The sequence below is a fragment of the Ctenocephalides felis genome, unplaced genomic scaffold (assembly GCF_003426905.1).
Source record: "Ctenocephalides felis isolate EL2017-DRISC unplaced genomic scaffold, ASM342690v1 CF-g0.4_SCAFFOLD_00845, whole genome shotgun sequence".
NCBI classification, from domain to species: Eukaryota; Metazoa; Arthropoda; class Insecta; order Siphonaptera; family Pulicidae; genus Ctenocephalides; species Ctenocephalides felis.
In genome coordinates this window covers 6,193,561-6,205,651 of record NW_020536999.1, presented here as the reverse complement: position 1 = coordinate 6,205,651, position 12,091 = coordinate 6,193,561, and the positions used below count along the sequence as shown (strand labels likewise).

The 12,091-nt window shown below is 31.3% G+C and overlaps 1 protein-coding gene across 1 annotated transcript; it reads left to right on the top strand.

Annotated features, from left to right (window-relative positions):
- The first annotated feature begins 4,041 nt into the window (after positions 1–4,041).
- LOC113371117 (zinc finger protein 91-like) lies at positions 4,042–9,171 on the top strand. Its single transcript, XM_026611765.1, has 4 exons — positions 4,042–4,545; positions 4,630–5,274; positions 6,952–7,841; positions 9,114–9,171. The coding sequence occupies exons 1-4, from the start codon at positions 4,042–4,044 to the stop codon at positions 9,169–9,171; spliced, it is 2,097 nt and encodes a 698-aa protein (XP_026467550.1).
- Positions 9,172–12,091: the final 2,920 nt, after the last annotated feature.

Sequence of the window (12,091 nt, the reverse complement as noted above, 5' to 3'; positions counted from 1 at the left end):
TTGTTTATTAATATAAATACATAGTATACAAAGACTATTTATTTTTGTTTTATTAAAAGCCCAGGGCCGTGCCTGGCCAGCGTGCAGCGCGTGCATCTGAAAATCCGCCGATCGTGACTTAAAAAACGACCGTAGTCAAAATCACCCGAAGGCGGCCGTATATAATAAATTTAATTGAAAGTGAGATCGAATCAAAAAGCGGCTATTGAAAGCTTTGTTTCTAAATCATTATTAAGTGTATAATCTTGGTGTAAGTGGCAACTTTGCCTTAAAACAAGATGCATGATTTTTTAAACATGTGTAAATAATCGACATAATTATAAAAATATATTAAATCATGAATGAATTGTAATGTGAAAAACTATCGCCGATTATTCAATTTTGTACAAATTTTCTAAACATATCAGTAATTTTTTAAAAATGGTTAAAAAATTATATATTATTGAACAAGAAATAAACGTGTAGTATGTTCATTAAGAACAGGATCCAAAATCGCTAAAAAAATGTGTTAATCAATAACTGAGAAACGACTCGACCGATCATTGACAAAAACATCAACTAAGTTATTATTAGTAATCGCAAAAAAATCGAAAATGAAAATTTTTGCATTTCTCGACGTTTCAAAGGTTTCTGAATATTTTACTGGCATACCTCAGAAACCAAATGGATGTGTGTGTGTGTGCGTGTGTGTATGTATGTGCGGATACAAATTTTCGTCGACGATTTCGGGAACACCGATCAACCGATTTGAATAATTTAAAAAACATTCGATTCGTATTGATAAGGAGACGTGTTGTTTAGTTTTTGCCGAAGTCAGGTCTAGCCGTTCCGGAGATACGGGGCAAAAAGTGCCGAAAACGGTAACTCAGTTTTTAAGAGAACGGAGCGTCCGATTTTAATAATTCAAAAAACATTTTACTTGTATTGACAAGGTAAAGAACCGATCAAATTTTCATAAAGGCAGGTCTAGCGGTTTCGGAGCTCTAATGAAAAAAGTAAAAAAAAAAATGCCATTTGGCGGTCAAAAATGATCATTAGACATATGCACATCAAATTATCAGATATTTTATAGAGATTTTAACAATAAGTATAATTTTGGTTTACATTCCTATGGGTTCCGTACCAATGTTTACGCGTTAGACGTCGACGCGGCGCTTACGCGGTTTGATATTTCGTCTTTATGCAGTTAAAGCAGTACGATTGCTCTGAAAAAAAGTTTAGATCTTCCAAAATATGTCAAAATAAAGAAAACATTTTTTTTCAAAAAAAAAATTAATAAAAAATTTTTTTTTCAAAAAAAAATAATTTTTTGTCTAATTGTTTGTCAAAAATCTTATTTTTTCGTTTTTAAAAAAATAATAATTTTTGGTACGGGAAGTTCCAGCAATTTGCCTTAAGGTACGATGCCTTAATTGCCTTAAGACAGAATTCCACTTACAGCTAGTTGAATTTTTAAAATCGATACACGAATTTAGGCTATAACGTGGACGAAAAATTTGACACTTCCATGACAATTCTAAAGAAACGGCTCGGCCGATCGTGAGGCAAAATTAACCATCATGAACCAGCACGTGCTTATCGAATTGTATCGAATTTTCAAATAGGACTGCGCATTTTTGAGAAAACCATCGAATAAAGATGAAATTTTTATAATATTTTGAAAATTAAAACGACTTGTCGTAAGGTCGAAATATTTAGTTAAATTTGAGATCATGATCTCTATCGCCGAAATTTATAAATATCATCGTAAAAAATATTTAACAAGTAAATACGAAGAAACGATCCGGCCGATCTCTTAAAACTAATCAGCACGATTCCCAAATGATATCTTTCAAACAGCTTCTGAATGTTTAAAAACGATGCAGAATTTTTTGGCTAAAACGTGTACGAAAATTTGTACACTTTTTTAACTTCCCGAAGGAGAAGTTTATGTTTTCATCAAAAAATTCGATTCGCTAATTTTATGTTTTCTCGACGTTTCAAGCCATTCTGAATCGAATGAGACAAAATTTAAGGAAAAAGTATGTGTGTGTGTGTGTGTGTGAACAGATTTTTTGCCGTAAATCGACGTTTTCTCGAAAACGGCTGGGTCGATTTCAAAAATTTAAAAGCGATGTATTTCGACGAGGACTATTGTTTGTCAGTTTTGTGCGACGATCGGCCAAGCCGTTTCTTTATAAATGGCAGAAGTGTGAAAAATTTTTCGTCTACGTTTTAGCCCGCAATTCTGAATCGATTTTGAAAATTCAAAAACCGTTCGAAAGATATTGGTTGGGAATCGTGCTGATTAGTTTTTGGTAGAGATCGGCCGGGCCGTTTTCTTGTAATAAAGTTTTTAAAAAAAAATTTTTGACGATTTTTATGATTATTTTTTGGCGATAGATACCATAGTCTTCTAGATCACACTAAAATATTACGGCCCTACGACAACTAGTTTAGCTTTAAAAATTCGTCAAAGTTTGCAAAAATCAGTATGGTCGTTTTGGCATTTGTCAAAATTAGACTTTTGATCGACGATTTCTCAAAAGCGCCTGAACCGATTTTAGAAATTTAAAAGCCATTTGATGTATTTCGGTGAGGACTATCGTTTGTCAGTTTTGTGCAACGATCTGCCAAGCCGTTTCTTTGTAATTTGAAAAAAAGTGTTAAACTTTTCGTCCACATTTAAGCTCATCCTACCGAACCGATTTTAAAAAATCAAAAATTGTTCGAAAGATATTAGTTAGGAATGGTACTGATTAATTTTAGGTGAAAATCTACCGAGCCGTTTTCTTGTAATTACCTGTTGAAAAAAAATTTAAGACGATTTTCATGGCACTTTTTTTGGCGATATACATCATGGTCTTATAGAACTTACTGTAATATTATGGCCTTACGACAAGTAGTTTAATTTTACAAATTCGTCAAAGTTTGCTAAAATTATTATTGTTTTTTTTTTCAAAGTAGTATTGATAAAGAATATTATTTACACATTTTTTTTTATTAAGTCGATTATTTACACATATCGGGAAGTTCATGTAACTTGCCTCAAGGCTAAATACCAAACCAACTAGTTGTTGATTAGAAACGACTTGGCCGAATGTTGGACAAAACTGACAGACGGTAGTCGTTATCTAGTTACATCAAATAACTTTTAAATTTTTGAAAACAACTTAACCGTTTTTAAGAAGACATTGACAAGAAAACAAAAATCAGCTCATATACACATTTCTTTTTCAAATTTGATTCAGAATGACTAGAAACGTTGAAAAAACATAAAAATTACAAGTCGATTTTTTGTGAGAACATATTTGATTTTATCCTATTATGTTATTTTCAAGGGCGGCCAAAAAACGCTCGCACGCAGGCGGCCACATACCCAGGCACGGCCCTGTCAAGCCTTACTATTTTTATAAAATTCTATAAGAGAGAAATTTATGATTTTCACTAGAAAATACAATTTGTTGTATTTCGAGATGAGCCGAGGACTGGGCGTACTTTTTAAGTAGCTCTTTCTTAAAAACTCATAGCCGCTTTGATTCCCACAAGTTCATACATACTTTATATGGTTTCTTAATGAAGACACATATCTATTTATTTGTTCCCTCTCAAAAACTTTTATATGTTCAGATTTTATGTTTTTTTTGTTAAAATTAATAATAATTTCGGATTTCAAATTTTGCCGCCGAAAAACTCGCATTTAAAATGTGCTCAATGTTGTCCAACCTGGTCACTTGTTCATAAAAACAAAATGGAGGAAGAATGTCAAAGTGGTTTATGGAATTATTAAAGTTGAATTCGAAGATAAATTTAGTAAAAAGCTCAGTGTTAGCATTATATCATATTAAACAATAAACGAATTAGTAAATATCGAAACACATATATTATTATACACTTAGACTTCTCAATTTTTAAGAACTCATCACCAGTTTATTATAACCTACAAACTTCAAACATGTCTGTGGAAACAAATTCAAACAAAACAATTAAAACCGAACCGATCGATGATTATCCTCAAGTGAAACAGGAATTTGATGATTATGAAATACACTAGATTTGTATATGGATGATGATATATGTCGGCAGCAATTTCTAAAATCTGAGGTTACAATTGACGAGGAAATCAAACTAGAGACAATTGACGACCAAGACGATGTGACTAGTACAAACAAAACTGTATTAGATGAAAGTTCTTATATATGTTGTGAAGAGATCAGTGAATCAAGTAATTTAGTAGATAGCACGAACAAATCATTTGAAGAAATTTCAGGAAAAAGTGAAACAACTAATAAATTGAAACTGTATACATGTGAAATATGCCATAAAACATTTACAGCAAAACGTAACTTAAACCAACATAAAATTATACACTCTGGGGAACTGCCTCATGAGTGCAAAATATGCAATAAAAGATTTTTACGGTCAAGTACTTTAACACAGCATTTATCAGTGCATACTGAAGAACGACCTTATGCATGTGAAATATGTAATAAAACATTCAGAACAAAACTTATATTAATGCAACATAAAACAGTTCATACTGGAGAACGTCCTTATGTGTGCGAAATATGTAATAAAACATTCAAAATAAAAAAAATTTTAAAACAACATAAAATGATTCACACTGAAAAAAGTCCTCATGTGTGCAACATATGCAATAAAAGATTTTCACGGTCAACTAGTTTAAGAGAGCATTTATCAGTGCATACTGAAGAACAACCTTATGAATGTGAAATATGTAATAAAACATTCAGAACAAAACTTATATTAAGGCAACATAAAACAGTTCATACTGGAGAACGCCGTAATGAGTGCAAAATATGCAATAAAACATTTTCACAGTCAAGTAGTTTAAAAAGGCATTTATCAGTGCATACTGAAGAACGACCTTACGCATGTGAAATATGTAATAAAACATTCAGAACAAAACGTATATTAATGCGACATAAAACAGTTCATACTGGAGAACGCCGTAATGAGTGCAAAATATGCAATAAAACATTTTCACATTCAGCTAATTTAATAAGGCATTTATCAGTGCATAGTGAAGAACGACCTTATGCATGTGACATATGCAATAAAAGATACAAAACAAAACCTAATTTATATCAACATAAAATTGTACATACTGGAAAACGGCCGTATGAGTGCAAAATATGCAATAAAAGATTTTTACAGTTATGTAATTTATCAGTGCATTTATCAGTGCATTCTGAAGAACGACCTTATCCATGTGACATATGCAATAAAAGATACAAAACAAAAAATATATTAATGCGACATGAAAGAGGACATACTTGAGAATAAACTGTAAAAAAACTGTCAACAAAACTGATAAATTAGCCTAGAAACTGTCCGGCCTTATAATCCTTATCAATCACTCAACTTATATTGATACACAAGATATTAAATGCACTTTATTTAATATATATTTCAGTTACTCTAAACTAATGCCTTGTATGTAATTGTTTATTAATATAAATACATAGTACAAAACCTATTTATTTTTGTTTTATTCAAAATATTACTATTTTTGTTCTTCAATTCTTCAATTTTCTTAGTAAAACTCCTTTAGGCACGACTAGGGTGTAAATCTGTGCAAATGCAACGGAAGAGCGTTACGGCATAAATAAGAGTCGAGTGTGAATGATTCGTCATTCGCTCTCGATGATATCATTTCTATACGGGTCGATTGTGATTGGTCGTCGTGTCACGTGCGAGGGCATACGTCACATACGTAATTAGATTTTAAGGTCAAGTCCTAGTAGAAATCTTGATTTGATTAAAGAATATGTGGATGGGTAGAATAATTTATTCCGTCTTCAGTAAATAATTATAGCGAAAAAAAAAACAAATGAAAAATCCGTGCCGTGTGAGAAACGTAAGTTTATTGAAATAATTTGTATTATTTGTGGTTACTATATATTTTTAGAAATTAATTTTATAGGCAAGAGAGATATTACAGCTGCTCAAAGAATGAGACTGTATCGCCAACGAAAAAGTAAAACAGTCAATGAATGTATGTTAATTTTAATTACATGAAGTTCTTGAAACACAATCATTACTTAGTCAGTTTGTGTAAATTCATTATACTTATGAAAACTTTTACAATATTTCTGTGTAGTTGTTATATATTATTGATCATTCAATAATTCATATTGATTGTTCCTTGTAAATTTATCATACCATTGTGAATACTTTTTTTAGTTACTTATAATTGTAAAATTATAATACTTATTATTATGTATATATTGATTATTGCATTTATAAAAATTTTAATTGTTATGTAAAAATGTTTGTGATATATTTGAAAATATATTTTGTACTTCGTATGTTTTTTTTCTCATTTGCAATATAAGAAATTATTTAGGTTTTCTTATTTTGAATTACGTATGCGAACCATATCTAGGAATAATACCAGCAGTTGATTTATATACTGAACAAGTGCTGCCTTCTTCAGATCGCTAAAAATAATAAAATGGCGGTAATGTCAAATGGCCTCAGATAGCGATCTATTTATGTTTACTTATCTATGGGTACTAGTTCAATTAGCTTCGAGATGATTCAACGGAACAAATATATATATGTACACCAGCTGGCCCGAAAAACGTTGCTAAAAAGTCATGAAAAATTATAATATGTTTGTCGTTGCAAGTCTCAGCATAATCTGAAACTGAAAAACATGAACATTTACTTTTCAATTATGTTGCGATTTCAAATTTGCCGCCGAAAAACACGCAGCTGATTTGTGTTTAACTTCAACTTGAACTGTTGTTTATTATAAAACAAAATGGAGGAGAAACGTCAAAGTGGTTTATGGAATTGTTAAAGTTAAATTCGAAGATAAATTTAGTAAAAAGGTCAGTGTTAGTGTTAAATCATATTAAGCAACGAACAAAATAGTGAAAATCGTAACATATATATTTTTATACACTTAGACTTCTTAATTTTTAAGAACTCATCACCAGTTAGCCTGTTGTAACCAAACTAACCTCAAAAATGTCTGAAGAAACAAATTCAAACACAACAATTAAAACCGAACCGTTCGATGATTATCCTCAAGTGAAACAGGAATTTGATAATTATGACAATACATCAGATTTATATATGGATGATGATATATGTCTGCAGCAATTTCTTAAATCTGAGGTTACAATTGACGAGGAAATAAAACAAGAGACGATTGATGACCAAGATGACATAACTAGTACAAACAAAGCAGTTTTAGATGAAAATTCTTCCATATGTAACGACGAGATCAGTGAATCAAGTATGATAGTCAATAGTACAAACAAATCATTTAAAAAAGTTTCAGGAAAACGTAAGACAACTAGTAAGTTGAAATATAAATGTAAATCATGCAGTAAAACATTTGTAGCAAAACAAGGCTTAGACCGACATGAATTGATCCATACTGGAGAACGGCCTCATGAGTGCGAAATATGCAATAAAAGATTTGCACTGATAAGTAATTTAAGAAAGCATTCATCAGTACATAGTGAAGAACGTGCTTATGATTGTGAAATGTGCAATAAAAAATTCAAAAGAAAAGAAACATTAACTCAACATAAAATAGTACATACTGGAGAACGCTGTCATGAGTGTAATATATGCAATAAAAGATTTGCACTGATAAGTAATTTAAGAAAGCATTTATCAGTGCATACAGGAGAACGTCCTTATATTTGTGAAATATGTAATGAAAAATTCAGATTGAAAGAATACTTAAATCAGCATAAACTGGTCCATACTGGAGTACGCCCTCATGAGTGCGTAATATGCAAAAAAACATTTTTAGTGTTAAGTCATTTAAAAAGACATATATTAATGCATAATGAAGAACGTGCTTATGATTGTGAAATGTGCAATAAAAAAAAAGAGTGCGCGTAAGGATCACACGCGATTGAAGTAAAACTTTTAATATTGTATGAGTAGGCAATTAAGATAAAAATAAAAAAACATCATATTTGAATTTTAAAAATCATCTTTTAATAATCATATAACATCAATAATAATAAGATCTCCTGAGCATCGGCACAGCTGTCCTACTGATATTAAGAGTTTGAATATGATGTGAAGCTTTCTTCCTAATTTTGTTACCTATCTTACCGGGAAATTCAAACCATAAACGTAGAAGTTCATCATTATCGCCACGTTCTATGTACACTAATTTTCCCACACAACCATTAGCTAAGCCATCACTTACATCAATATTAGTTGTTATTATGTAAAATTTATTCAGAACTAAAATTATTTCATACGGCAAAGCCCCGGTATCAATAACCGATTTTTGTGAAACTGCTGACGAATGTATGATTGTTGATCTGTCGCATGGCAACCTACATAAATATCCGTGGCAGTAGATATTATTTTGTCTTCAACGAGATTCAGTATAAATTTATTATATTTCATGACACATTTATTCTCTAAGAAAAGTCTTATTCCATGCGGACATAACATAAAAAACGTGATTCAATTAATGCAAGTTCATATAGGGTTTAGCGCTCGACTTACGCATGACATGACGGGAGTGGATACTCGCGACATCAGCGCTTACGGCGTCGTAGTGTTCAACTTCACATTGGCGTTTTCGTTGCATTTGTACGGATTTACACCCGTGTCGCGCCTAAAAATTTTTACACCCATATCGCGCCTAAAGAAGTTTTACTTCAAAAAATTCAAAAGAAAACAAGCATTAACTGAACATAAAATAGTACATACTGGAGAACGGCCTCATGAGTGCAAAATATGCAATAAAAGATTTTCAATGGCAAGTTCTTTAAGACGGCATTTGTCACTGCATATTGAAGAACATCCTTATGAATGCAAGACATGCAATAAAACATTCAAAACTAAACATTTATTAAGGCAACATGAAAGAAGACATATTAGAGAACAAACTGTAAAAAAACAGTCAACAAGTTAGTTGAACAAGTCTAGAAACTGCCCGACCTTATAATCCTTATCCATTACACAACTTATATTGATACACAGGATATTAAATGCAATTTATTTAATATATATTTCAGTTACAACTCTGGTTGTTACTCCTGACCAATGCCTTGTATGTAATTGTTTAATAATATTAATACATAGTACAAATGCTATTTATTTTTGTTTTATTAAAAGCCCAGGGCCGTGCCTGGCCAGTGTGCAGTGCGTGCACCTGAAAATCCGCCGATCGTGACTTAAAAAACGATCGTAGTCAAAATCACCGGAAGGCGGCCGTATATAATAAATTTAATTGAAAGTGAGATCGAATCAAAAAGCGGCTATTGAAAGCTTTGTTTCTAAATCATTATTAAGTGTATAATCTTAGTGTAAGAAATAGAAAATACTCTCATACTTGCGACCAAATTATGCTAAACTGTTTTTAAAGTCTGATATAATAATACCAAGTTTTTTATTCTTTAAGGGTGTATTCTACTGTAGAATTTTGAAAAAATCGAAAAAATTTTTTTTTCATATTATCAAAGTTTAGTTATTCAAAAATATGTCATTAAAAGGATTTTGCAAAATTACTATTATTTCCTGAGTTATATCCGTTTTAGTGACGTGGCCTCGGTTCGGGTCCGACCGAGTCTCAAAACTTTGAACGCGTTTTTCTCGGAACTACTTTTTTTGAGCTGGCGGTAAGGATATCTCGAGTTCTAATGAACCGATTTACTTCAAATTTGGAGAGGATCTTCTCTATACATCGCTTTATCGCATGGACCTTTCCCAAAGCTATAACTTTTCATTTAGTATTTTTAAAAAATTCGGAATTGTTAAAAAAACATGAAAAAAAATTATTTTTTTTTCAAACTGCCGCCATTCAAACAATTTTTTTTCTTTTAACATATCCAAGGTTCATAAGATAGCGGCATCTATAATAATTAAGAATCTATTTATTTTTTATGTTTCAAATCACCAGGAGGTTTGGAATCATGCACGCTAGGACATTCTTTTTTTTTTGAGCCCCTACTTTGACTGCTCATAACTTTGTGAATTTTAATTTTTTTTTCTAATAATTTTTTTGTGTAATAATAAAATATCAACAAACAAATGATAAAAAAATCGACGGTAAAAATATTATTTGTTTCCTTTATACAGCGCTTCAAAATCCAGGCGAAATTCATACCTCTACAGTAGAATACCCCCTTAAAGCAAGATACATGATTTTTTAAACATGTGTAAATAATCGACATAACTATAAAAATATATTAAATCATGAATGAATTGTAATGTGAAAAACTATCGCAGATTATTCAATTTTGTACAAATTTTCTAAACATATTAGTTATTTTTTTAAAAATGGTTAAAAAATTATATATTATTGAACAAGAAATAAACGTGTAGTATGTTCATTAAGAACAGGATCCAAAATCGCTAAAAAAAATTGTTGATCAATAACTGAGAAACGACTCGACCGATCATTGACAAAAACATCAACTAATCCAATTCTCAAATGGTTTTTAACTTTCCGTATGGCTAGTTATAGTAATCGCAAAAAAATCGAAAATGAAAATTTTTATATATCTTTACTTTTCAGAGGTTTCTGAACATTTTGGCATACCTTAGAAAGAATGGATGTATGTGTGTGTGTGCGGATACAAATTTTCGTCGACGATTTCGGGAACACGAACGAAGCAATTTGAATAATTCAAAAAACATTCGATTCGTATTGATAAGAAGTCGTGCTGATTAGTTTTTGGCGAAGGCAGGTCTAGCCGTTCCGAAGATACGGGGCAAAAAGTGCCGAAAACGGTAACTCAGTTTTTAAGAGAACGGAGCGTCCGATTTTTAATAATTCAAAAAACATTTTACTTGTATTGACAAGGTGAAGAACCGATCAAATTTTCATAAAGGCAGGTTCAGCGGTTTCGGAGATCTAATGAAAAAAGTAAAAAAAAAATGCCATTTGGCGGTCAAAAATGATCATTAGACATATGCACATCAAATTATCAGATATTTTATAGAGATTTTAACAATAAGTATAATTTTGGTTTACATTCCTATGGGTTCCGTACCAATGTTTACGCGTTAGACGTCGACGCGGCGCTTACGCGGTTTGATATTTCGTCTTTATGCAGTTAAAGCAGTACGATTGCTTTGAAAAAAAGTTTAGATCTTTCAAAATATTTCAAAATAAAGAAAACATTTTTTTTCAAAAAAAAAATTAAAACAAAAAAATTAATAAAATTTTTTTTTCAAAAAAAAATAATTTTTTGTCTAATTGTTTGTCAAAAATCTTATTTTTTCGAAGTAAATTTTTTTCAAAAATGTTAATCGTTTTTAAAAAAATAATAATTTTTGGTACGGGAAGTTCCAGCAATTTGCCTTAAGGTACGATGCCTTAATTGCCTTAAGACAGAATTCCACTTACAGCTAGTTGAATTTTTAAAATCGATACACGAATTTAGGCTGTAACGTGGACGAAAAATTTGACACTTTCATGACAATTCTAAAGAAACGGCTCGGCCGATCGTGAGGCAAAATTAACCAGCATGAACCAGCACGTGCTTATCGAATTGTATCGAATTTTCAAATAGGACTGCGCATTTTTGAGAAAACCATCGAATAAAGATGAAATTTTTATAATATTTTGAAAATTAAAACGACTTGTCGTAAGGTCGAAATATTTAGTTAAATTTGAGATCATGATCTCTATCGCCGAAATTTATAAATATCATCGTAAAAAATATTTAACAAGTAAATACGAAGAAACGATCCGGCCGATCTCTTAAAACTAATCAGCACGATTCCCAAATGATATCTTTCAAACAGCTTCTGAATGTTTAAAAACGATGCAGAATTTTTGGCTAAAACGTGTACGAAAATTTGTACACTTTTTTAACTTCCCGAAGGAGAAGTTTATGTTTTCATTAAAAAATTCGATTCGCTAATTTTATGTTTTCTCGACGTTTCAAGCCATTCTGAATCGAATGAGACAAAATTTAAGGAAAAAGTATGTGTGTGTGTGTGTGTGTGAACAGATTTTTTGCCGTAAATCGACGTTTTCTCGAAAACGGCTGGGTCGATTTCAAAAATTTAAAAGCGATGTATTTCGACGAGGACTATTGTTTGTCAGTTTTGTGCGACGATCGGCCAAGCCGTTTCTTTATAAATGGCA

Coding starts and splice junctions, on each gene's coding strand:
- LOC113371117 (XM_026611765.1), top strand. CDS start 4,042: ATGGATGATGATATATGTCGGCAGCAATTTCTAAAATCTGAGGTTACA. Junction 4,546..4,629: donor AACGTCCTTATGTGTGCGAA/ATATGTAATAAA, acceptor CATGTGTGCAAC/ATATGCAATAAAAGATTTTC. Junction 7,842..9,113: donor CGTGCTTATGATTGTGAAAT/GTGCAATAAAAA, acceptor TTAAAAGCCCAG/GGCCGTGCCTGGCCAGTGTG.